General features: G+C 56.6%; 1 protein-coding gene across 2 annotated transcripts; it reads left to right on the top strand.

The window, feature by feature from the left end:
* The first annotated feature begins 935 nt into the window (after positions 1-935).
* Positions 936-25,310, top strand: SLC8B1 (solute carrier family 8 member B1). 2 transcript variants are annotated; one of them, XM_039236469.1, is made up of 17 exons: positions 936-1,084; positions 1,460-1,614; positions 2,761-3,010; positions 9,105-9,257; positions 9,363-9,415; positions 9,564-9,621; positions 9,767-9,872; positions 9,956-10,123; positions 10,990-11,097; positions 12,066-12,119; positions 12,277-12,407; positions 15,244-15,385; positions 17,923-18,044; positions 19,636-19,789; positions 20,504-20,584; positions 21,966-22,030; positions 24,175-25,310. In XM_039236469.1, the coding sequence occupies exons 3-17, from the start codon at positions 2,843-2,845 to the stop codon at positions 24,370-24,372; spliced, it is 1,761 nt and encodes a 586-aa protein (XP_039092400.1). In that variant the 5' UTR covers positions 936-1,084; positions 1,460-1,614; positions 2,761-2,842; the 3' UTR covers positions 24,373-25,310. The 2 variants fall into 2 exon arrangements, with proteins under 2 accessions (XP_039092400.1, XP_039092331.1); XM_039236400.1 differs by having other exon boundaries at positions 19,636-19,804.
* Positions 25,311-25,312: the final 2 nt, after the last annotated feature.

Genomic DNA, 25,312 nt, shown 5'->3' with positions numbered 1-25,312 from the left:
GGGGGCTGAGGGAAGGGCTCGGAGCTTGGCGGGGCAGGCTGGGCCAGACGCAAGAGTAAGCGTTTGTCAAGCGGAAAAAGGAAGTGTGGCATCCCGGGCCGGGAGCTCAGAAGGGGCAGAGGTGCTGGCCTCGCCAAGTAGCAGGGTGTTCGGGGGGGGGGGGGTTGGGATGGGGACCCCTCCCCGGGCCAGGGCGGGAGGGGGTGGCCGCTGTGGCCCTGGCCAAAAGGGGCCCGAGGGCGGGACGCTGAGGGGCCCTGAACGCCGCCCGCAGGCGAGGGAGAAGCCGGGCAGCCGGAGAGCCGGGCAGAGGCGTCCGACGTGCAAGTGCGAGGGGCGGGGCGAGGCTGCGTGCGGCGCAGGAGGGGACGCCGGCCCCGGCTCCCGCCCGCCGTCCTTCCGCCCCGCCCTCGGAAGGGCTGTGAAGACCCGAACCTCCCCAGGGGCTGGGGGTCCGGGGGGCGGGTCCGAGTACAGCAGCGACTCCCCGGTCTTGACTTATGTGCTTTATTCTTCTTTTAAAAGCGATGCTAGTGGAGGGACCCCAATCCGGAGGTCTCGCGAACAGAGGCATCTCAGGCAGGGCAGCCGGAATATTTGCGGCACCTGCCTCTCCTGGGGTCACCGCTGATTTTACCTAAGCATCTGGGAGTAAAATTCCTAGTTTCATTCTCTAACTGCCCCTCCGGCCTCCTGGTGTCCTTACCCTTCAGGTTTTAGCTCAACTTCCGCCTGAGCGACAGCAGCGGAACCGACAGGCTGGGAACTGAAAGGAGGGCGGCTAGTAGGGAGGCACCCCGAGACCTCCCCGGGACCTCGCGGGAGCCTGTGCCTTTAAGGGCGGGGGCGGGACCAGCATTCGGGGCGTGTCCCTGGGCGGGACCTGCGTGGGCGGGGCCAGGGTGGGGCGGGGCCGGGACGAGCCTGGGAAGTGCTCTCCGCTCCGCAGCGGGCCGGGCGCCCAGGTCGGCGACGACACGGGGCCCGAAAGTCGGCTGCGCGGGCCGGCGGCCGGGGACCGGGCAGGCCGCGAGGCCTGGCGGGATCGAGGTCCGGAGTTTGCGGGTCCGAGGCCCGGCCGGAGGTAAGCGATGCCTCCCCGCCCGCCAGAGCGCCGGACCCCCAGAGTTCAACTTCTCAGGCTCCTCAAAGATTAGGAAACAACACTTTGATATTCCCGGGGTTTGCACCTAGAAAGTGCAGGCGCAAATGGGGTTGCAGCCCAACTTCCTGTACCCGCCTCTTCCTATCAGGATTGCAGATCTAATGAGAGTTACACTCCGGACAGGCGTGCAGAAGGCGCTCCATAAATGCTTCCTTGTGAATGAGTACAAGAAACCTGTCGTCCGTGGAGAGGAGGCACGTCCTGACCCTCAAGCTGGGAACACCAGAGATGCAGACATTTATTGAGCTCTTACAGTATGCTCCGAATGGGCCCCCATTTGTCTTCGTTTTGCAGATACCGAATCAGAAGCTCAGAGAGGTGAAGCGACCTCCCCAAGGCCGCGCAGCGCTGGTCAGTGGCCATGACTGGATTGGAAACCTGCAGCGTCCGTTCCTAGTCGGTGCCAAGTGAAGTTCGGGAAAACAAGAGGAGAGGGGGAAGGTCACCAGGTAAGAAAAGAGCGCAGGGACAGGCGCCTTCTGCCTCCCCTCCTCTTCCCTTCTTTTGGGGTCTCCTCCTCCCCCTCCTGCCTGGTCAGGTCATTGAGAAACACTTGTGTAAAGAATGACTAAAAAAAAAAAAAAAACCCAAACAAACCCGGAACCAAAAACGCCCAATGTTGTTTTCTGGACTTTGTTTCTCGTGATGGCAAAAACAAGGCCGCTCATGTATAACTTGTGAAAGAGGCAAAAGAAGGAAACTGGGGTGCCCAGGGCTTGTTTTTCCCCAGTTTGATTTCCTTGGGAGGAAATGCAGCTGGTTTTGCCCGGGGTGTCCAGCTAAACGGCAGATACTAGATTCCAGCTCAGCTCTCCGCTCACAAGCTATGTGATCTTGCGTAACTCACTTCCCTCTGGGCCTTGATTGCCCCATCCCAGGAGCTGTTGGCTTTGGGACCTCCTGCCATGTGGCTTTGGGCAGGTTAGGGAACTCCTCAGGCCCCGGCTCCCTCCTCCCTGCGAGGGGCGGGCTCCCTCCTCCCTGCGAGGGGCGGGAAGATGGTATCTGCGTCCTCCCGAGGACTGGATGAGAGAGAGAGGAAGGGCACCGGCGCCGCGGCTGGGGAAACAGAGCTGGCTCGGCGCCCAGGTTTGCTCATCTGTAGAATGGAAATAATAACAGTGCCTTCCCTTGGCCAGTTCTGGGAACTCAGTGAGGTCATCTGTGATAAGCGCTTCGCGCACCGTAGGACCTTCAAGAGCATTGCTTAGTCGTCTCACATCGGTGGCCCAGAGGCCAAGTGCACCCCCACAAGTCTGTTTTTGTCGTTGTGAGCCACTGCCCACTGCCCATATTTGTTTCACCCAGCTGGCCCCTGCAGCTGGGATCCCCTCGGAGTCCCAGGACCCGGCCGTCTGGCCCTGATGGTCCGGGCGCAGGTGCTGATGGGTGGAGAGGCCTGCATTGCCACGAGACACTACCTGGGGACTTGGGAAGAAGGGCGTAACTAACCTGCGTGCTGAGCCAGTCAGTCCCTCCAAAGAGCTTCCGTCCAGAGAGTGGGTTTCTACATTTGGCTTTCCTTGGGGGGGGTGGGGGGGCAGGAGCCCGGGCTCTTTGGTGACACTGCCCCTCCTTCCCATGTCACACCGCAGGCCACTGGAGCTGCCAGCTGTTTGGAAGTACGACGCTGCAGAAGGGGAAGTGGAGAGTGAGGGCCGGGCTCCGTGGGGGCTGATGAGCGGCTGGCAGCTGAATTTGCACTGGGTGCTGCGTTTGTTTTGTGTGCTGCTGATGGTGGAGATGGTGCCCGGGGCCAGGGGCCCATTTACGGGGGCCCACATGAGCCCCGTGTTTTCAGCCTCTGATGCGAAGCAGACCTCCACGGTAGACGTGTATATCCAGGTACGAAGCTGGCATCAGGTGGGGGTGTATTCATCCAATCAACAACTATTTATTGAGTGTCTGCTGTGTGCCAGGTACTGAGCTGAACCCTGGGAGATCCCAGGAATGATAAAGACAAAACTCCCTGCGCTCATGGAGCTAACAGCCTTCTGGGAGGACAGATAAAGGAGTACACATGGAAATTTCAGGTGGGGGTAAGATGTTAGCGGGAGCTGTGATGAGGAGGATGTATTTTCAATGAGTTCAGAGTAGGTGGTCACAGGTGGCTTCTATGAGGAACAGACTTCTGAGCCAAGCCCGGAATGGGAAAAGGAAGTCACTTATACAGACATCTGGGGTGGGGGTGGGGGTGGGGGTGGGGGGAATGCATTCCAGGCAGAGAGAACAGTGAGTGCAAAGGCCCTGGGGCAGCAGAAAGCTCGGCATGTTCCTGGAGCAGTGAGGAGGCCAGAATGGCTGGTATAGGGTGAGATGAGGATGGAGAGGTAGTGGTGGCCAGATTATAAAAGGCCTTATAGGCTGAAGCTAGGAGGTGGTATTCGTTTACAATAGTTGGGAGTCCGTGGAGAGTTTTAAGCAAGGTGTTGTCAGAATCTGATGTATTTCTTCAAAGGAGCTCTCTGGCTTCTCTGGGGAGAGTGGATTGAGAGGAGTGAGGGTGGGCGAGGGGAGACCAGTGAGGGGCTTCTGCAGCCCTGTAGGTGAGTGGTGGTGGTTGCAGGAGATAGGAAAGAAGTGGAGGGGTCTGCGGTAAATGTTGGGGCACACCGAGTGGCACAGAGGAAACGGAAGGGCATGGTGGTGGGAGAAAGATTTCTGGGGGATGGAGGTGCTGTGCACTCAGATGCATGGAGGGAGCAGAAATGGGGGCACCTCAGGGAGAGGCAGGAAGTCTTCCCCCAAGACAGGGAGGGTTTGGGCCATTGAGACTGGCTGCCGGGACTTGCACCATGCCCTTCCGATGTCTGTAAGCAGAGGAGAGATCGCAGGAGATCGCAAGTGAAAGGCCAGAGGCAGAGGACTGCTCACAGTGACCCCCTGGAGTCCCTTCCACCGCGGGAGGGGCCGGAGTCCCCGTTCCCAGGAGAATGGCACTGCAAACCCCTCCCTCTTGAACTGAAGGGCTAAGTGTTTAGCGCCCACGCCAGTTTGTGGGGCTGCAGAGTACCTCCACGCCCGCCCTCTGAGGCAGGCGAACGGGCAATTATACCCATTTTACAGATAGGAAAGTGATGTGTGGTTATAAAATTCACCGCAGCCTCTCAGGGCATGCTTCTCCTCCGGGGCAGGAAAACTGGACTAACCTGTGGCTTGTGCCAGATAATCTCGGAGTTATTGAGTATTTAGGCCAGCACCGTGGCACACTCAGCAGATTCTCCCCCCACCCCCCACCCCCCACCTGGGGATACATCTCTGCCATAGATGAAGGAGCCGGGGCTCAGGGAGGGGAAGCCAGGGCCAGGAGAGGGCTACATACTTTTTTGGGTGTCCTGGTGACTCAGGGAAGAGGATGAGAAGGGAATGGGGAGGAGCTGCAAAGTCCCCCACCCCAGACTGAGGGCAGGCAGTGCCACCGTGGATTTGCTGCCCTGGGGCAGAGAGCGGGCTGGCCCTTAGGGAAGGGTATGGCCTCCTTTGGGTGGGCGCAGGCGCGCTGAAGAGGAATGTGATTCTGGAGGCTGATTTGGGGGACGCGCCTTGCTGGCTCACTCTGCCGTCAGGGAAATGAAGACAGGCGGGGCTGGGCGTGCCTCCCGGCATCCTCCCTGGCTGACCCTGAGAACAAGCAGGCGGGAAGGAGGATGGGCAGGAAGGGGAGGCTGCCCCCCCCCCCCCGCTGGCTGGCCTGTCTCCCCAGGACTCACTCTTGGGCAGAAACCACGCGGGGGGGGGGGGGGGCAATCGCTTTGCCTCTCTGTGCCTTGGTCTTCGCATGTATTAAATGGAAACAATTGTACCAGCCTCCTAGATCTGTCACAAAGACCGAGTGAGATGGTGCCCAGCATAGTGTGTGGCAAAACAATTATGAGGACCTACTGTGTGCCGGGGTTTCAGAACACATAAGTGCTTGGAAGGGGGAGCACCTGGAGTGATGAGAATGTATAACTGGGGGATCTGCCCTAGGCCAGAGGTAGTCAGGGAAGGCTTCCTAGAGGAAGCATCTGGGGACCCAAGAATTAGAGGATGAGTGGATGAACGCAGAGAAAGGAGTGGTGCGCCAGGTGGACGGAGCCACGCAGTGCATTCAGCCCCAGGGGCTGGGGGCGTGGCCAGAGGGCTCCGAAATCTCCCCCACCCCTCCACCCCCCAGTCTGGTGCTGGTGGGAGTTCAGAGAGGGCTGGAGGAGGTGGAACCACGACTCGACAAAGGTTTCTCTTTCAGTCACGGTGCCACACACATAACCTAAAGTTCACCATCTTTGCACTATTTTTCAGCGTGTCGCTTCGGGGCACCAGGACACTCCCACTGTCGTGCGCCGCTGCTGCCATCCACCCCCATCTGGCGGAACCGAGGCTCTGTCCTCATTAAATAACAACTCCCCAGCCCCTCGCCTCCAGCCCCTGCTGTCTGCTTTCTGCCTCTAGGAATCGACTGGTCCAGGCACCTCTGATAATAGAGATAATGAGTGTCTTTTTGGCGACGAGCTTATTGCACGGAGCATAACGCTCTCGATTAGGTTCCCCGTGTGGTTCACGCGCCCTGTGGCTCGTGTGGGAATCTCCTTCCTTCAGCAGGCGGAGTCTAGTCCACTGGGGGTTACCGCACGTCTTGTGTATCCGTTCATCCCTCGGGGAGCCTGGGGTTGCTTGTGAACCTTGAGGCTGTTGTGAATCGTGCCGCTAGGAACGTGGGTGTGCCCTTCTCTCTCTGAGACCTGGCTTTCCGTTCCTTTTGGTATAGACATGGAAGTGGATTTACCCGATCGTTCGGCAATTCTGTTTTTTTTCCCAGTGTCGTCGAGATAGAATTGACATCAGGCACTGCCCAAGTTGAAGGTGTGCAGTTTAATGAGTTGTGTGAAATGATGACAGTAAGCTTCTCATTCCATGTAGATTAAAAAAAGAAAAAAAAGGGGCGCCTGGGTGGCTTAGTCGGTTAAGCGTCCGACTTTCGCTTAGGTCATGATCTCGCGGTTTGTGGGTTCGAGCCCCGCGTCGGGCTCTGTGCTGACTGCCAGCTCAGAGCCTGGAGCCTGTTTCAGTCTGTGACTCCTTCTCTCTCTGACCCTCCCCTGCTCATGCTGTCTCTCTCTCTCCTAGAAATAAATAAAACATTTAAAAAAAATTAAAAAAAGAAAAAGAAAAAAAGAAAAAAAAGATTTTTTTCCCCTCATGATGAGAACTCTTCGGATTTATTGTCCTAGCAGCTTTCATACGCCCCGCACAGTAGGGCTGACTAATCACCACGTGGTGCATTTCTCCCCTGTGCTGGTAATTCTCTTCTTCATTTTCTGGGGAACTGCCTCGCTGCTCCCCACGGCAGCTACACGGTTTTCCATCCCCACCAACAGTGCACAAGCGTTCTGATGTCTCCCCATCCTTGCCAATACTTGCTCTTTCCAGATGTGTTTGCTTTATATTGTAGCCACCTTAATGCGTGTGGGGCGGTATTTACAAAGCTTTTTTTTTTTTTAAATATTTTTTATTTATTTCTAGGAGAGAGAGAGACAGTGTGAGCAGTGGAGGGTCAGAGAGAGAGGGAGACACAGAATCTGAAGCAGGCTCCAGGCTCCGAGCTGGCAGTCAGCACAGAGCCCGATGCGGGGCTCGAACCCACGAACCGCGAGATCATGACCTAAGTGAAAGTCGGACGCTTAACCGACTAAGCCACCCAGGCGCCCCAACAAAGCTTTTTTAAAAAAAATTGTTTTGGTAACATTTCTTCATTTTTGAGAGACAGAGAGACAGAGCATGATGGGGGAGGGGGCAGAGAGAGAGAGAGAGAGACAAAATCTGAAGCAGGCTCCAGGCTCTGAGCTGTCAGCACAGAGCCCGACCCGGGGCTGGAACTCACGGACCATGAGATCATGACCAGAGCAGAAGTCGGATACTTAACCGACTGAGCCGTCCAGGTGCCCTCAAAGCTTTTAGCAGAAAGTTTGAGAAGAGGGAGGGAGATGGTGCCTGAGCACATGCATGATGCGACAAAGGACAAATATTGTCATACAGAGACCTTCCCACTGAGAAATCTGGGGGTTTGAAGAAGGAATACAAATGACCATTAACGCACATTTTTGAGAAGGGTGCTTGACAGGTAGTCGAGGACTTGCAATTTAACAACATTGAGATTCCTACCCAAGACCTAGTGGCGGATACTGGTATAAATCCCATTTGCCGTTGCTGGGGGGTGTGTGTGTATAATAAGTAGGGGCGGGGGTGGGGGGAGTGGTTTGGCCAGACCCATCAGATGCCTAAGATACTTGTCCCTCTGCAAGAGGCCATCAGGGCCCTTCCCATATCCTTGGACACTATACCGTTTGGTGGGCTTCTGTTGACTTCTAATCGCCAGCCATCTTTTTCTCAAACCGCCCCAAAGCACAGTAGGCAGGAAGTGCTGGGGAGCTGCGTAGGGACGGGCAGGGGTCGGTGTATAAATACCCAGTGCCCTTGCCCTCAGGATTATCTAGTCCAAGGTGGGAGTAGACCCAGCCCAGGCTCACTGGTAGTTTTCTTCCCCTCCTCTGCCTCATTTTGGCAACCGCATTCCATACACCTCCCAGATACTTTTTTTTTTTCTCTTAAAAAAATATTTTTTTTCCAAATACGTATAAATCTTTGTGTCCGGGTTGCTTCTGGCGGAACCCAGACTATGACACACTCTGACTCAGCACTTTTACTTCTAGAATTCTCTCTTTCAAAATATTTTCGCGTGTACTCAGAGAGTCACGTGCAAGGAAGTTTATTGTTGGTAACACTGAAAAATCAGACACACCCATAGGCCTGCCGGTGGGGAAATGTTACCTCCCCTGTATCCTTTGGAGTATGAAATACTCCATTGATGTTGAAAAAATCAGCAGGGAGGGGCACCTGGGTGGTTCAGTCGATGAAGCGAGTTGACTCTTGATCTCAGGGTCGTGAGTTCAAGCCCTGCGTTGAACTGGGCATGAAGCCTACTGGGTACTGGGCATGAAGCCTACTTGAAAATTAAAAAAGTAAAATATATCAACAGGGAGTCTACACAGTGTGACGGTTAAGGACAGGGTTCTAGAGGCTCAGACCAACTGGATTCCCACCCTGTCTACCACTGAGTGGACCCCAGGACATAGCCTTCGAGTCCTTATCTGTATATAGGATAATAGTGCCTTCCTCGAAAGATGGTGGGGTGGATTAATTGAGATACATTTTAAGCTCCTTGCACTGTGCTGCCTTTTAGCAGTTAATCAGAATGCTTTGACTTGTATCAGCTCCTTCATTGTAATGTGCACCGATATATGAATACACAGCATAGATGTGAAGTGTTAAAAGCAAATTGTAAAAAGAAGAGATTTAAGATGGATGTGTTTCTTTAAAACAAAATAACTGTAGGGGCTCCTGGGTGGCTTAGTCGGTTAAGCGTCCGACTTTTGCTTAGGTCATGATCTCGTGGTTCGTGGGTTCGGGCCCTGCGTCGGGCTCTGTGCTGACAGCCAGCTCAGGGCCTGGAGCCTGTTTCAGTCTGTGACTCCCTCTCTCTCTGACCCTCCCCTGCTCACGCTGTCTCTCTCTCTCTCTCTCCTAGAAATAAATAAAAATAAATAAATAAATAAATAAAACAAAGTAACTGTATAATAGGATGTATAGACAAGGTCATTGTGCCTATGAGGTCACTCTGGAAACTCACGGTGCTGGGGACTTTAGAGAGGAGGGATTGTGGAGGGTAGAGAAGAAAACGGGGAATTTAGATATCTTTAAATATATTTGCTTTTGGAAACAAGTATGCATTTGTAAATTACTCGTGTTAATTTCAAACACACATTTATTTTAAAAACTTAAAGTGTGTGGTTGGCACTTGGTGGGGCTGTTAGGGGTCGGGCTGCAGGAGTGGGTCCTCAGCTGCTTAGATGGTCCCAGTCCGGCCGCCCTCAGGGTGTCCCTCTCCCCCCCTCCCCTGCAGTGTCGGGAAGTGTGCAGCCTGAACATCTCTGACCGCTGTGATTTCATCAGGACCAACCCTGACTGCCGCAGCGAGGGGGGCTACCTCAACTACCTGGAGGACATCTTCTGCCACTTCCCGCCCAACCTCCTCCCTCTGGCCGTCACCATCTATGTGAGGCCCTGCCGGGGGGAGCTGGTGAGAGGGGCCTGCGGCCCAGGCCGGGCCTAACCCTCCCTCCCTTCCCTCTCCTCCCCTCCATACCCCAACCACCTCCAGGCTTTTTGGCTGCTTTACCTGTTTCTGATTCTGGGCGTCACTGCGGCAAAGTTGTGAGTTTGGCCTTGGGCTCACACGGCCCGGCTTCCAGTTGGGAAGAGTCCCCGGGAGGTTGATGTTCGGGTGACCCCGTGTTGGGGGAAGGATGTGAGCCGAGACCACTCGCCCCGGGGGCCCACACCGTTTGCTTTCTCTCCACAGCTTCTGCCCTAACTTGTCGGCCATTTCCACCTTGCTCAAGCTTTCTCACAACGTGGCAGTATCCTTCCATCCAGGGCCTGCACCCCGGCGGGAGGGAGGGCAGTCGGGGTGGCTGGGAGACAGGGCGGGGTGGCTCCCGGGCCAGGAAAGGGCTGGCTTGGCCGGGGACCCTGGTCGGTGTGCCCTTGACACGCTCTCCCCATGGCGTCACCTTCCTGGCGTTTGGGAACGGGGCACCTGACATCTTCAGCGCCCTGGTAGCTTTCTCAGACCCGCGCACAGCCGGCCTGGCCCTTGGGGCTCTGTTTGGTAAGAGTGGCTCGGTTCCAGGGGGGTGGGGGGGGCGGGGGAGTGGGTGCGGGGCAGGCTGAGCGTGCCGTCCTTCCCGCCAGGCGCCGGTGTGCTGGTGACCACCGTGGTGGCCGGCGGCATCGCCATCTTGCGCCCCTTCACGGCCGCCTCCAGGCCCTTCCTCAGGGACATCATTTTCTACATGGTGGCCGTGTTCCTGACCTTCACCGCACTCTACCTCGGCAGAGTCACGCTGGCCTGGGCCCTGGGTGAGTAGCCACGGGGCTGGCCGGGTGACCCGTCATCCAGGGCTGGCGGGCGGGAGGCCCAGGGGGACGCCGGGGGCATGGCCACAGTGTCCCTTTGGTTTCCCAAATGACGGAAACCCTACTCAGGCTGGCTTGAGCAAAAAAAAAAAAAAGGAACCTATGGCTCAGATAACCAGACAGGCAGAGGGGGCAGGGCGGAGACTCGGGTGACGTTGCAGACTTTTAAGATGTCACATTTTAACGAGCAGCCGAGTCAGATTGCTGACCAAAGACATCAGGGTCCCTGCCGCACACACATTCCACTCACGGTTCAAGCGACCTGGGTAGAGGCACGATTGACAGAGGGTCATAGGAACCGACGAGGGACGCCGAGATGCAGAGCCATCCCGGGATCAGCACCGTAGGAGCCCTTGAAAGGGCAGGGAATGCCGGCCAGAGACCCGGTGCCACCAGGCACGCGCGACAGTCAGAGGGTCCCGGACTCAGCCAGAGACAGGCACCACATTCGCTGCCAGGGCCCCTCCTGGCCGAACCCCGCACAGCCCGAGCTCAGGGGCTGCGGTCTTGGGGCTCAGCTTCCCCAGGGCACCAGCCCTTAGCGCTTGAATCAGGTCCCGAAGGCCACTGTCTGTGTCACGTGTCTCCGCTTTGATTTCCAGAGGGGGGGGTGGGGCAGGAAGGGAAGACGGGCCAAGGAAAGCAGAGAGGCGGGGAGGGGGCTCCAGGAAGTTGCCGTCTGCCTCCCGGCGCTGGGCTAGCTTAACACAGACCACGGGCACCAGGCGCCGGCCGTAGACCCGGAAGCCTTTGTCCTCTGGGCCTGTGGCCAACCTGCCACGTGGTGACGGCCCGCACCCCGTCCGCAGGTTACCTAGGCTTGTACGCGTTCTATGTGGTCACCGTGGTCGTCTGCACCTGGATCTACCAGTGGCAGCGGAGGAGGTCCTTGGTCTGTTCCGTCCCAGGTACCCCAGGTGAGGGGCTGAACCGAGCTCCCAGGATAGGCCGGTGGGGGCTGGCCCCCTCTGTGCCCTTCACATCTCTGGAGGCCAATGTCATTGTCCTTCTCCTCTCTGCACGTTCTTACCAATGCCCCGCCTCTGTGCTTCCGCTCGTGCTGGTAAGGCCTCCCTTCCTCACCTGCCCGTCCAGGTTCACGAGTAGCTTCCTCCTCCACTCTCTTCCCAGGGCGACATCTAAGAGCTGTCACTGCTCACATCAAGTGCTGCTCCCATATACACACATATGTGCACACGCATACCCCCCACAGTACAAATACATGCGTGTACAAATACACGCACAGCACACGTGCATACAGACACAGTTGATCCTTGAACAGCACACAGATGCCAGCGACTCCCCCTACAGGAAGTCTGCCGTGATTTTTCCTCTCCTCCCCTCTGTCACCTGAGCCTTCAGAGTTCAGCACACATCATCCCTGTGCTGTCTTCTAGACCCATTGTAGCCCATCAGGCTGGAGGAAAAGGGGGAAATGAGGCCCGGAGAGGGCCCTAAGGTCACACAGAGGCAGAACTAGGGCTGGCCATGACTCCACTTGATAAAGACCACTGTGAGTTTAGGCCCCTCTTTGCTGGGCTCAGGCTGTATAAGCTTTCCAGAGGGACTTCCAAGGAAAGTTCCAGGCTGAAAAAAATAGGACGGGTTCCAAATTCTGAAAAGTACCAAAGTGAAGTCAGCAAATGTTTGAATTACATCTTCAAGCACCCTTAACGTTACATTTGAAGATGTTTTTAGAGCGAGACTTTCTCAGTCGGTAAGAATCCTGGCCGTGCACAGGGATTCCGAGAAATCCGAGGTCCAGGGGGCCTGGACACTTGTGCCCTGACAGCCGCCCTGTCCCGGAGCCGTCCTACCCCGTAACGGTGTGGGGAGCGTCTGGGCTCTCCGGCCGGCTCGTGGGAAACACCCTTCTCTCCTGCAGAAATGCTCTCAGACTGTGAGGCGGAGCCTGTGTCTTCCAACAGCTATGACTACAGTGAGTCTGTCTCAGCGGCCTCCGCAAGGCACTGGGCTTTTCCTCGCCCCCCCCCCCCCCGCCCCACCGAGGGTTAGGAGAACCGTGGGGAGGGGAGAGGTTCCCTGGAGGCCAAACCAGCCACCAACCCCTGCCCCTCTCCCCCTCGCACACCCAGGTGAAGAGTACCGGCCGCTTCTCTTCTACCAGGAGACCACGGCTCAGATCCTGGCCCAGGCCCTCAACCCCCTGGATTACAGGAAGTGGAGGAACAAGTCTGCCTACTGGAGGGTCCTCAAGGTGTTCAAGGTAGGAAGTTGGGGGGGGGGTGCCTGGAGCCAGGCTCACGGCTCCATGATAGCAGCAGGACAGTGGCCACTCAACCTTCTCCAGCTGAATGAGAGTGGAGGGGCTGGGGTCTGCTGAGACCCTCACAGAATAGATTACCTGGGACTTGATGGGGAAACTGAGTCATAGAGCTTGGCTGGTGGCTCGGCCTGGGACTCTGCCGAGTCCCAGAAGGAAAGTTTCCACGGAGGAAAGAGAGCATCTGGGACAGAGGGAGAAGGGGAGGGGACCCCTCTTGACATGGTGACGGGAGTCTGGGGCTGGCCTGTGGGAGTAGGTCAAGGTGAGCTCAAATGAGAACGAGACTGGGTTGTTCTGACCATTTGCTGCTTCCCTGGGCGAAAGCGTCCTGGGGTTTAGACCTGAGCGGGCGCCCAGGCCGGCTGCAGATGCCTTTCGCCACCCAGAACAAAAGAGGCGGGGTCCCACCTCACAGCCCGTGTCTCCTCCTGGAGAGAACCTGGAGGCCACCAACATGGAGGCAGTTTAGGCTCCTCTCTTCCAGGGGGCAAATACCACAGTCATTTGTCCGCCACGGTGGCTCTGGGGGCATCATGACCTTGGGCTTCCCTGAGCCTCAGTCTCCTCCACAATAAAATGGAGAGAATGATACGGCACCTTCCTTCTGGGATGACTGTGATTGTAAGTTTCTGCTGCAGGAGTGCCGTGTGAGGAACAGCCCCCCCAAGGTGCCCTGACTTCCAAGGACAGTATTCTCATTCAAAGGCCTGAAGGCTGTCTGGGGGGGACCTCAGGCTGTGCTCGGAGGTTCAGGTCCACCTCGCGTCTCATTCTGGGGCCCGTGGGTGCCGGGCATGCGCTCTGGCCTGGGCTGAAGAGGCCAAGGCAAACTTTGCAAGCACACTTTAAGGCTCTGCTCCTGCCGCATTCGCCGGCAGCCCGTTGGCCAAAGCGAGTCACGTGGCCAAGTTCAACATCAGTGGGGCAGGGCGATATATTCTGCAGACTCTAATCACCGGACAAAGCGTGTGGGTGCTGAATTCTGTTGCAGGAAGGGATTGGAGCATTGTGAACAGTGTCGAGCCTGTGACGGTCGCTGTGACAATTCAATAAAAAGTAGTACGCGGAGGGGCGCCTTGGTGGCTTAGTTGGTTAAGCGTCCGACTTTTCGCTTAGGTCATGATCTCACGGTTCGTGGGTTCGAGCCCCTCATCGGGCTATGTGCTGACTGGCAGCTCAGAGCCTGGAGCCTGTTTCAGAGTCTGTGACTCCCTCTCTCTCTGACCCTCCCCTGCTCACACTGTCTCTCTCTCTCTCCTAGAAATAAATAAAACATTAAAAAAAAAAAAAAAAGTAGGGCGCCTGGGTGGCTTAGTCGGTTAAGCGTCCGACTTTCACTTAGGTCATGATCTCGCGGTTCGTGGGTTCGAGCCCCGCTTCGGGCTCTGTGCTGACTGCCAGGTCAGAGCCTGGAGTCTGTTTCAATCTGTGACTCCCTCTCTCTCTGACCCTCCCCTGCTCACGCTGTCTCTCTCTCTCTCCTAGAAATAAATAAAACATTAAAAAATTAAAAAAAAAAAAAAAGTAGTACGCGGAGGGCTGAGTATGGAGCCTGACACCCCTGCTCCGTCTCATTGCCCTTCGCTGCATTACACTTCACAGATACTGCATCTTTTTCAAGTCGAAGGCTTGCGGCCAGCCCGCGTTTAGCGGGTCTGTGGGCACCACTTTTCCAACAGCGTTTGCTTATTCCTGCGCCCCGCGTTACGTTCTGGTAATTCTTGCGGTACTTCATACTTTCATTATTACTTTATTTGGCGTGGTCACTGATTACGGCTCGCTGAAAGCCCAGATGACAGTTAGCATTTTGTAGCCACAAAGTATTTTTTTAATTAAGGGACGTACATTTTTATCGACATAGGGCTATGTGCACTTAACAGGCGACAGTATAGGGGACCCGTAGCTTCTGCGTGCTCCGGGAAACCATAACACGCCCTGGACTCACTTTATTGCGACGTTCGCTTTATTGAGGTGCAATATTTGTATTGCAGTACAAACGTGCGATGTCTCTCGGTTTGTATGTCGGGGGCACTGTGTACGTGTTGTTACTAATTCAGTTACTGTTGGGTTCGTCAGAGCTGGCCCTGTATCCCGGCTTCCCAGACCTTTCTGTGCATCTTTGGAGAAGTTTCTTAACCTCTCTGAGCCCCAGTTTCTTCGTCTGAAGGCGGAAAAAGGATAGTTCCTATGCATGGGGTTGCTGTCAGGATCAGTGGATGAGGTGCTGTGGTCAGCTGGATAAGCACTTCCCCCCCCCCCCCCAAGATGCCCTCGTCCCCATCCCCGGAAGCACGACTTTGTTACCTTCATGGCAAAAGGGATTTGCAGACGTGATTAGGGATCTTGACATGCAGAGACTATCCGGGTTCTCTGGGCAGCCTGATGTCGTCACCAGGCTCCTTCTGGGGAAAGAGGGAGGCAGGGGAGGGGGCCGGAGTCCGAGGGGACGTGATAAGGGAAGCACAGCTTGGCGGGTCCGGGGGCCACGAGCCAAGGAACACAGGTGGCCCTGGATTCTGGAAAAGGCAAGGGAACGGATTCGAATTCTCCCTGCCGCCGACACCTTGATTTTAGGAACCTGTTCCCCAGAACTTGCTGGAAGGCGCTCCGCTCTGGCAAAGGTGTCTCAGCAGCAGTTAGGAGACTAATGTAGGTGCTTGGCCTGGGCCCGCCCTAGGTCGGTGCCTCGGCCGCGTTCTCGCCTAACCGAGCCTTGGTGCAGGCAGCCCGGGCGCCGGCCTCCCTAGTGACGCCGCCGCCTTCATGCCCTTGGCAGCTGCCCGTGGAGCTTGTCCTGCTGCTCACTGTCCCCGTCGTGGACCCCGACAAGGAAGACGGCAACTGGAAACGGCCCCTCAACTGCCTGCACCTGGTCACCAGCCCGCTGGTCGTGGCCCTGACCCTGCAGTCGGGGGTCTGTGAGTATCCGGCCCTGGGCCGCCTTCCGCTTCCCCACATTCCGGGGCTTTCTTCTCAGCAGGGCGTTGGGCCAGCGGCAGAATCCTGGACATACAGCAGGCACTTAATATATGCTTGTGCTGTAAGGGACCCCACCCAGACGCTCCGTGGGTCCGGTACTGCCGGCTCTGGATGGAGGCTGCCGCCCGGGGGCCACGGCCAGCCCTCTGCTCGTTGGCCGGCGTTCACATATTCGGGGGTCTTATATCAGAATGCAGAAGGCTGGATTCGGGGCCCCGCTTCTGAAGGCAGAGCTGGCTGGCGCGGAGACGGGCGTCCCCGACCGGGGGCGTCTGCCATCCTGATCTCAGCCGTCGCCTCCGCTGCCCACTGGGGGCCTGGCTGGGGAATCTGAGTTGTGTCCGTCTGCTCCAGGCCGCCCTTGCCTTTTCTGACCTGCTCTGGCTAAAGAAACGCCCCGTGTCTTCAGGCGTCTCCCATCTCCTGCTGCTCAGGCTGCTTCCTGCCGTCTGCCTGTAGTACCTCGTGCTGCCTGCCTGTCCCGCTGTCCCCTGGGCGTCACCTGGAGGTGGCGGGGGTAGGGCTCTGGTGGCAGACGCATGGCCGGGCATCAGCATGAAACAGCCGCCATGTTCCCTGGGAGGGTTCCTCCCTGATTTTGGGGGGGACACAGTGAGACAGTCCATCAGGGCATCTCGTGTGATCCCAGAGCTGAGAAGGGCGCCCCCTGGGGGTGCCGGCTGTCTCGTTCCTCAGTCTTTCTTTCCCGGCTGAGCGCGAGGACCCAGTCCCGGGCCTTGCCCTTACGGTTTCTGAAAACCATAGTTCCCAGGCGTAGTCACTCATGAGCCACCTTTGTGATTTTTCTCACTCTGTGTACTTTTATATTTGACATTTTTCTGGAATCAGCTGTCTTTAAACTTAAATTTAGTGCGAAGGAAACCGTATCCCCTGCACTGATAGGAAGCTGGCTTAGTTGCCGATACGCGGCAGGTAACTGCAAAGATAAACACGATAAAAATTAAGCATCTGAGCCGGAAGCCTGTGTTCCACAGGGCGTTCGGCAGGCGGTGGAGGTCACAGACCTGTCGCCGCCCACGGAGACTTTCTCCGAAGGGGGAATCCCTCGCCTGAGAGGATTCTGGTGTGGCAGCATCTTGTCCACATGCCGACACCGTCCGGTGATGGACGGTCCACACTGAGGAAATTCTGGTTCAGGCTAAAGCATTTGTGACGCCCTTCTGGGCTGAACACTGTACCGAGGGACCCCTCAGACGCAGCTCCCTGTGCGAGGGGGTGTCATGTCCGCCGGTAGAGTCTCCCAGCCCCCTCGTTCTCTAGGCCACCCCCAGAGCCCTCTTCCTAAGTGCCACTTTTCATATGCTGTGGTCACCCCCTCACTCACAGACCTCCATGGCTCCCCAGTGCCTCTCGGTACGAGTCCACGGCCCCCTGGCCATCACACAAGCCAGCCACCTTCCCCAGCCTCTTCGGCTCCTGATGGCACCATGTGCCTGGTTCCTTCCCAGTCCGGCGCTCCCCTCTTCTCCTGTGGCCTCGCGCAATCTCTGCTTATGCCTCAGCTTGGATCCTCAGCACTCAAAGACGCCCCCTCCTGACCGACCCCCACCTGGCCACCTCCTAAAACTCAGGCTTAGCAACTACAGAGAAAGGGCCCCTCACCCCGGCATCAGGTTCCAGAGCCAGCGCTACCAGCCCAAACCATGTTCTGTCAAAATTACCTTGAGATTCACGCTCAGTATATCGGGGACACGATTTGGGGCATCAGCTCCCTCGTGTAACTCCTCTGCCAGCTGACACTGGAGAGCCCGCGAGCTAGACCGAAACAGAACAGGATGCAGGGGTCTGGGTAGCCAGACCATCCTCTGCCTGCGGGGCCAGCACTGGCCCCCCCAGTGGTAGAAAGGGCTGTGTGTGGAAGATTCCAGAGCATGCTGCCCGCCCCTAGGCAGGGCTTCCTCCTTTTCGTGTTTTGATACGAAGCTCCTGGATCTTTCATAACTTTTACTGGTTTGGTTTGTGGCATGGGTGTGTCCAGAGAGCAGGTGCTGGGCTCCAGGTCCAGTGAGGGAGGCGCGGGAATGACTGTCCAGCTCATTTGGTGGAGGGAGGCTCCACCTGTTGGCAGTGCCTGGCCGGAGGGGGCTGCCTTGAAGCTGAGTTTGAGGAGGCATCCGCATCATGGTTGATTAGTGATGTCTGCCATGGCGTGGGAGCGGACAGTGGTGGTGAGCGGGCCTAGCCCCTCCCGTCCTCGAGTCCATCTCTCACATGTCGGCCGCCTTTCTGATGTGACTAGCTTGAGGCAAGGGCTCTGCTTTAATGTCTGTGCCCCCTTGCAGTGCCTGGGGCGGCACCGGGCACACCGCGCGTCCAGCAGTGGAGTGTGAGTTTCAGCCCTGGCCTTCCTCTCCACCACCCCTCTCACCCGTCCTGGGGAACGCGTGTGCCCCCCGGAGGAGGGGCCGCGCGGAGGCAGTGGACAGTCCCAGCCCCCTTTCTTGGCTCTCTGCAGATGGCTTCTACGAGATCGGCGGCCTGCTCCCTGTCTGGGCCGTGGTGGTGATCGCGGGCACAGCCCTGGCTGCAGTGACCTTTTTCGCCACATCCAACAGTGAGCCTCCCAGGTGTCACTGGGTAAGAATCCTCAGTTCTCCAGCGTGGGAGGCGGGACCCTGGAATCTCGCAGAGAGATGTTTGTTTGTGCCCCCTGAGCAGTTAGGCCCGTGATCACTTTCCTTTCTGTGATGACAGGTCTTTAAAGCCATTTTTGATAGGTTTTCTTTTTTAAGTTTATTTTGAGAGAGAGAGAGAGAGAGTGAGCCCGCATGAGTGGGCAAGGGCAGAGAGAAAGAAGAGGAGAGAGAGAATCCCAGCGAGGCTTGAACTCACAGTGAACCAAAATCAAAAGTCAGGGCGCTTAAGTGAGCTGCCCGGGCGCCCCACACTGTTGACGGCTTTGTACCTGTTCAAGGTTATTTATTTATTTTTTTGTAACAGCTTTGTTTTATTGAGATGTAATTCACATACCATGCAATTCACCCCGTGAAGTATGGGATTCAGCGGTGGTTATTTCATTCACGGAGTTATACAGCCATCACCATGGTCAGCTTTAGAGCGTTTCAACCCCGAGAAAGAAAAGCCGCACCTGTCGGCCATCGCTGCCCTCCCTTCTTCCCCAGCCCTGGGCCACTGCCGGTCTGCTTTTCGTGTCTGTGGATTTGTCCGTTCTAGACTTTTCACAGACACATACGCATACGATATGTGGTCTTTTGTGACTTTGCCTCACGTTTTCAAGGTTGTTGGGTGCATTAGCAGGGATTAGCAAATCACTCCTTTTCACGGCTGAGCACCATCCTCTGGACGGACACGCAGCACATTTAGTGTGTTCGTCACTGATGGACGCGGGTTCTTTCTACTTCGGGGATGTTACGAGGAACGCTGCTGGGAACTTTTGTGTAAAAATTTGTGTCGGAGAGGTTGGGTTTCTCTTGGGTGCTTTCCTAGGTGAAACTGTGGGGTCAGACGTTCCGTTTCACTTTTTGAGGAATTGCCAGGCCCTTTCCTGCTGCAGGAAGAATGTTTCCGACAGCCAGGTCCAGGGATGGAACGGTCTGGTGTTCCTGGGTGGGTTTTTTTTTTTTTTTTTCCATTCTCTCCACCCTGCAGCACCCTGAGGAATTTTTAGGCAGTTTGTCCAGAGTTGACTCTTAAAGTTTCCTTTTTTTTTTTTTTTTTTACTGTTTATTGATTTTAAAAAATTGCGGGCTTTGAAGCGTTACACATCCCAGCACGGATGTGCCTTGAAGACATGACGCTGAGTGAATGAGGCCAGTGACAAAGGACCGCGTGTTGTGTGCGGTCACGTCGATGGTGTGTCCAGAACATGCAGGGAGCAGAGTCGTAGCCGCCTGGCACTGGAGGGAGGCTGGACGGGGTGGAGTTTCTCTCTCTGGTCGTGGGACAGCATTTGGCCCATAGACAGGAAGCTGAAGAGAGCTAGGACGGAGGAGTGATACTGAGCTAACCTTTTATTGAGCATGTACTGCGTGCCAAGCACTAATTGCTTTGAATCTGGTAACTCATGTATGCTCATGACAATCTCAGGGGGTAGGTACTGTGATCATCCCATTTTACTGATGGGGGTACTGAGGCCATGTCCCTGCTGGGGACCAGGATCCCTGTCGGGGTTTGGCCTCGGTCCATCAGCGCACCGTTCCCTCCCCAGATGTTTGCATTCCTGGGCTTCCTGACCAGCGCCCTGTGGATCAACGCCGCCGCCACAGAGGTGGTGAACATCTTGCGGTCTCTGGGTGTCGTCTTCCGGCTGAGCAACACTGTCCTGGGGCTCACGCTGCTGGCCTGGGGGAACAGCATTGGAGGTGGCTCGGGGCCGGGTGGGTCTGGGCTGAGTGCAGTCACCTCGCTGCCCTTTGCTCCCCTAGCCAGAGTGTATGTGAGCAGCTGCCCTCAGCGTGTGCTCAGGCCCACTGCCGTTTGGGAGCGACCATAACTGGGCATAGTGGAGAGATGGCCTGGTCCGTACCTGGGCCAGGAGACTCTAGAAGCCCTCACCTCTTCCCTCTGTGTGACGTCCTGACATGTGGCTCCTCATAGTTCAGGCGGGACACGGAGCCCATTCCCGCCATCCATGCTGATGTGTACATGGCTGTGCCACATATTCGGGCATTCATGCAGGCACACCTATACCCTTCTCTAACTGCTGGCTGCCAGATAGGGTTAGCTAGGTTGTGCACTGCACAAGAGCATTCAGACAAGGAGTTAGGGGGGCTAAAATCTAGATCTCCTTCCATTCACCCTTTCCTAATTTGCGTAAAGATGCTATGTGTGCTAGCGGTAATGGCGTGCCACACCCCCAGAGTTGCCCCCGGGTGGGAAGGGATGGGAGAGAAAGGATTAGGGAGGGAACTGTGCATGGGATTCTGTGGCCAAGTGCCCAGCCAGTCAGTGCAAGGCCCCGATGCACGTTCATCAGTGTTGATGGAATGACTGTGGGTAAGAATAAGGAGGGAATGACCAGAGGCCCGCGGGGTGCCACTCACCACCATTCAAGGCGGCCTCTCGTTTCTGTGCAGATGCCTTCTCAGATTTCACGCTGGCGCGCCAGGGCTACCCACGGATGGCCTTCTCCGCCTGTTTCGGCGGCATCATCTTGAGTATCCTTCAGGGGGCTGCCCTCCCCGTGGCACCGGCGGCACAGGCCCCCGCAGCCGTGGCTGTGTGCCGTGCTCCACTCTTGGCATCGGCTTGTGCTGCGCCACCTGGGGCAGGTGATGTAGCTGCTTGGGCCTCAGCTTCCTCATCTGTAAAATGGGGGTGTTGAGAGAGGGGTGACCTCAGAGTTGTTGTAAGGGTTGAATGAGGTGACAGAAATGCTTGGTGCCTGGCAAGCCCTCCGTGGGCGGCAGATACCACTCTAAGGGCCATGGTATTTTCAGCAGATGCCTCCATGCTGAGCTTCTGTGTGCCCTTTGGAAGACCCTCCCCCTCTTGCTTATGGATGTCATGGCCTATAGATGTTGGGGATTGGCAAACTTTTTCTTAAAGGGCAGAGAGTAAATATTTTAGACTTTGTGGGCCATGCCAACCTCTTTTGCAACTACCTGACTCCTCTGTGGTTGTGTGGAAACAGCCATAGGCAATACAGAAATGAATGGGCGTGGCTCTGTTCCAATAAAACTTTATTTATAAAAGCAGACAGTGGGCCGGATTGGCCGTAACTTGCCACGCCCTGGTCTCGATGGAAAGGACAAGGACAAGCCCCCTGGGGCTGAGAAGAAAGGGCTTTAAAAGTAGACGGTCTCGGGTCCCAGTTCCAGGGCCACCAGGCGCCCCGCTGTGTGGCCTCAGGGCTTTGCACGCATCTACCCTCTGAACCTCAGCAATTTGCAAATTCAGCAAGGGACGGGATGAAGACTGATGATGGGGGTAAAGCACCCAGGCCAGTGCCTGGCACATAACGTGTGCCCAGCAAACGGGAGATGTCGCTGGTTGTGAACTAAAGTGATATTACTTGAAAGCACTTGAAATGCAGCCCCCCCCCCCGCCCCCGGGCTCCCCGATGCGAGGGCCTGAGGGGTGAGCCTAGGGCAGGGCCGTGGCCGCACAGCACAGCCAGAATGGGCGGACGCTGGCCATTTGCAACTCCCTGGCTGACCGGGGACTTCCAGGGGGGTCCTTTGTGCCCACTGAGACCTGGTGGCCTCTCCTGATCCCTCAGGCTGGGGTGGGAAGGAAGGAGCCCTGCCTGGAGCAGCGTCCCTTGAACAACACCCAGAGATGACCTTGACCTGTGCTCTGTCCCAGGTCACCCCCTCTAGCCGCAGGAAGCCCCGTGCTTACCAGGGACCAAGTACTTCTGTGACTTCATTCCCTCCTTGCAGATTGAGAGATGTGCATTAAACGGCTAAAACTGGAAAGGGTCTCCTTAGGGTTTGGGGGCCTGGGGGGAGGGTGCATAGACCACGAGGAAAGCTGAGGGGCGTGCGGTCGGGGCTGTGGGCTGTTGTTTCAGCAAATTCCTGAGCCGGGCGACAGATATCCTGGTAGGAGTAGGGCTGGGCTGCCTACTGCAGATCTCCAGGAGCCATGCGGAGGTGAAGGTGAGTGGCCGGACCCTGTGCAAGGGGCCCCTTCTAGGACTTTCCTTTCTTCTTTCTTCTTTTTTTTTTTAAAGCAGGCCTCACGCCCAATGCAGAGCCCCGTGGGGGACTTGAACTCATAACCCTGAGATCAAGACCTGAGTTTCTCTCCCCTCACCTTTCTCCTGTCCCCCAGCGCGAGAACATTCCCATCTCAGCAGTACACACTCGCAGGGCAGAGGCGTTGTCTGAACTGTGACACGTCTGATGTGTAGAATGTTTTAAAACTATCTTGAATATAGGGTTGAAAAAAATGTATTCCTTGCAAGTTCACAGAGTAGCCGGGATGTAGCCGTGGGGGGGCGGGGGGAGGGGTGTCAGGAAGGCCCTGGATTTATGTCCTGGTCCCATCAGATAAGTCTCTTGCTGTGTGACTTTGGGTGAGTTAGGACATCTCCGGGCCTCAGTCTCCTCACCTGTGAAGTGGGTTTGATGGCATCTCCACAGGCTCCCTGGATAGCGTGCATGCGGTAAGCGCCAGGCTGAATGCCTCCCAACACTGCCCGCAGAGGACAGACTAGGCTGGAGGACAGGCCACCCCGCAGGGGCCTGGAGAAGGTTCTGTGACACACTGAGTGGAGGTTCTCACGCTTCAAGGATGCCCAAGGGGGGCAGGAGACCCCCTGACCCAGGCGTTCCGGTGGGAGTGGGCTGGAAACTGCATTTTAAAAGAAGCTCCCAGGGGACTGACGAAGGCACGTGGCTTGGGAAACCCTATTCTAAACAAGGCTGAAAACGGCACCACTTGTCAGGACCAGGGAGGTAGCCAAAACGTGTGAGTGGTTCAGGCAGGCCTCATGTGGCCAGAACCTCCAGATCTTCTAGAGAGGAAAGCAGGATTCCTAGGGGAACTTTCTCCAGTCTCAGATGTTGCTCAGGGCAAGCGGAACCCAGCACAAGGCAGATTTGACCCGCCAGCCGCTAGTTGGCCTTGCACCTCGGGCATCTCTGTTCTGGGGGACCCGTGCCGGCCTCCCACGCAGGAGCAGTTGAGGTGCTGTGGGGCTGGAAGATGCCGTTATCGGTGGGGACAGCCAGGGGCTCGGGTTGGCGGTGACTCTTGTGGCCGGGCTGTCACAAGCAGGTGGTGACAGGGCCAGCCTTCACGGTGACGCCCACAGGCAAATAGCTACTCACTGCTTGGAAAGTTTGCTTTTCTAAAAGGTAAACACAGGCTGCAAATTTTGTTTATACTCTTCATGGGTTCAGTAGGCTTCTTCCATAATCAGTTCCCAGGCAGTTCCGGTTAATGAGGATTTAGGGTTGGCTCCCCGAGGGGCCGATTTCTTCCTTCTCTTGCTCTTTGTGGTGTGCACGTGCCCATGCCTCTTTGTGTGTGTGTGTGTGTGTGTGTGCACGCACATGCCTGCATGCATTCCACTGCTTTGTGCAGAGTTTAGGAAACACTGCTTCTGCTAATTAGGATGGAAGGCATTGTGGATGGACGACCAGGGGCTGGTGTTGGCTGGAAAACACAGGCTGCTCTTAAACACGATCTCACATACGATTCCGTTTCTGGTTTCAGGATGGATGTGCAGGTCTCCGTGTGTGTGTGTGTGTGTGTGTGTGTGCGCGCGCGCGTGCATGTGTACCCACATGCACGTGTGCATATGTGTCCCTGTGCAGGGAGGCAGGCTGGGGTATCGCTAAGAGCTTGGATATTGATCCAGGCTCTGGCACTAACTAGTTTCCTTGCCTGTGCGTTGGGGGAAGGATGCTCCCCTCACAGGTGGCTGGGAAGAGGAGCGACTACATGGTGCCGGGTAAAAACACCTAGCACAGCACCCAGTATCGAGTCTTCCGTGGTCATTAATGCTAAGCCCAGGAGGGAGAAGCAGGGAGAGGATCATCACACTTCTTTTTTCTCCTCTGTGTTGCTTGAGAGCTTGAACTTCACCCTCTGCACAAAACATGCACATGTAACAGACCGTGTTAGTTTGCTAGGGTTACCATGACCAATGGCCACAAGTACGGTGGCTTTCCAAAGCATGGGACCTCAGGGCGGGGCGTGCCATCCCACGGGGCCAAAGGCCCTGCGCCGGCCGCTGGCGAGGGTAGGTGACTGGTGGCTGCGGTGACCCAGCCTCTCCCTGTTTCCCCCACAGCTGGAGCCAGACGGACTGCTGGTGTGGGTCCTGGCGGGCACCCTGGGCCTCAGCCTCGTCTGCTCCCTGGTCTCGGTCCCCCTGCAGTGTTTCCAGCTGGACAAGGTCTACGGCTTCTGCCTGCTCCTCTTCTACGTCACCTTCCTTGTGGTGGCCCTGCTTACCGAATTTGGGGTGATTCGCCTGAAAAGTGTGTGAGCCGCGCCGCATGGCTGGGGGCCCCCTGCTGGCCGGGAGGCATCACTGCAGACAGCGAGATGGAAGCCCGGCCTGGGGTGGCGCCACGGAGGCCGGGGGGCGGGGGGTCTCGGCTGCTGCCCTGCGCAGGGTGACCAGCTAAGCCTCGCCTCTGGGACGCTGGAGACCGGGCTTCGCTATGGACAGAGTTGCAGACAGAAGGTAGACATCCTTGATCATTGGTGGAGCCTCTTGGAAGGTGAAAGGGATGACGGAGTGCCTTCCAAGCTGGTCCTGGAAGACCAGCGGAGCGCTGGGGCCTGGAGCCACATCGTGCTGCCTTCCTGCGTCTTCTCGGGACTCCCTCAAACTGCCGCCAAAGCCGGGCCCGGTCAGGGTGACTCCGAGGGCGGGCGGAACACCACGGGCCTCAGGCCACCTTGGGCTGAGTTCTCCAGCTGCACCACCCGGCAGACGAGGCCGTGAGACACCTACCTGATTTTGGAATTTCTAGTCTCCATGTTAATAAAAGCCCAAACAAACGGGAAGTGAGCGGTACTATATGGCTCCATGGCTCCAAACTATTGGCACGTGGCTCTGGCTGCTTGGACGGCACGGCTCTAGCCTCTACCTCCGGAGCGGTCCGCTGACTGTCGGCAAACACCTCTGTGTCCTGAGCCTTGGGTCTCCCCAGCTGCGAGACAGGAGTCATTTTGACTGTGCCCTGCGTCTACCTCAGGGGGAGCCCTGGGCTGCGGTCACAAGGCCCGAAAGCTCCAGGGAGGACACGTGGAGTGCTCCCCAGCACCTTCCCGCTGTCCCTCCGCTGACCTGACTTTCGAAGGAGCACCTTGGCAGTTTGCCCGACTGCCTTGTGCCAGCAGCGGCAAAGGGATATAACGGTCTTTCTTTCCAGGGAAAAAATTATTAAATGTTTCAAGTGTACAGAAAGGAACAGACC

Source organism: Hyaena hyaena, unplaced genomic scaffold (genome assembly GCF_003009895.1).
Source record: "Hyaena hyaena isolate Hyena2069 unplaced genomic scaffold, ASM300989v1 scaffold_0, whole genome shotgun sequence".
NCBI classification, from domain to species: Eukaryota; Metazoa; Chordata; class Mammalia; order Carnivora; family Hyaenidae; genus Hyaena; species Hyaena hyaena.
The sequence above is the reverse complement of the archived record's forward strand: the minus strand, read 5'-3'. Positions and strand labels throughout refer to the sequence as shown.

Bases quoted from the DNA above. Each gene is read 5' to 3' on its own strand.
- SLC8B1 (XM_039236400.1), top strand. From the start codon at position 2,843: ATGAGCGGCTGGCAGCTGAATTTGCACTGGGTGCTGCGTTTGTTTTGT. The intron at 15,386-17,922 runs GTGAGTATCCGG...GGCTCTCTGCAG, and splicing joins GACCCTGCAGTCGGGGGTCT to ATGGCTTCTACGAGATCGGC. The intron at 22,031-24,174 runs GTGAGTGGCCGG...TTTCCCCCACAG, and splicing joins GGAGCCATGCGGAGGTGAAG to CTGGAGCCAGACGGACTGCT.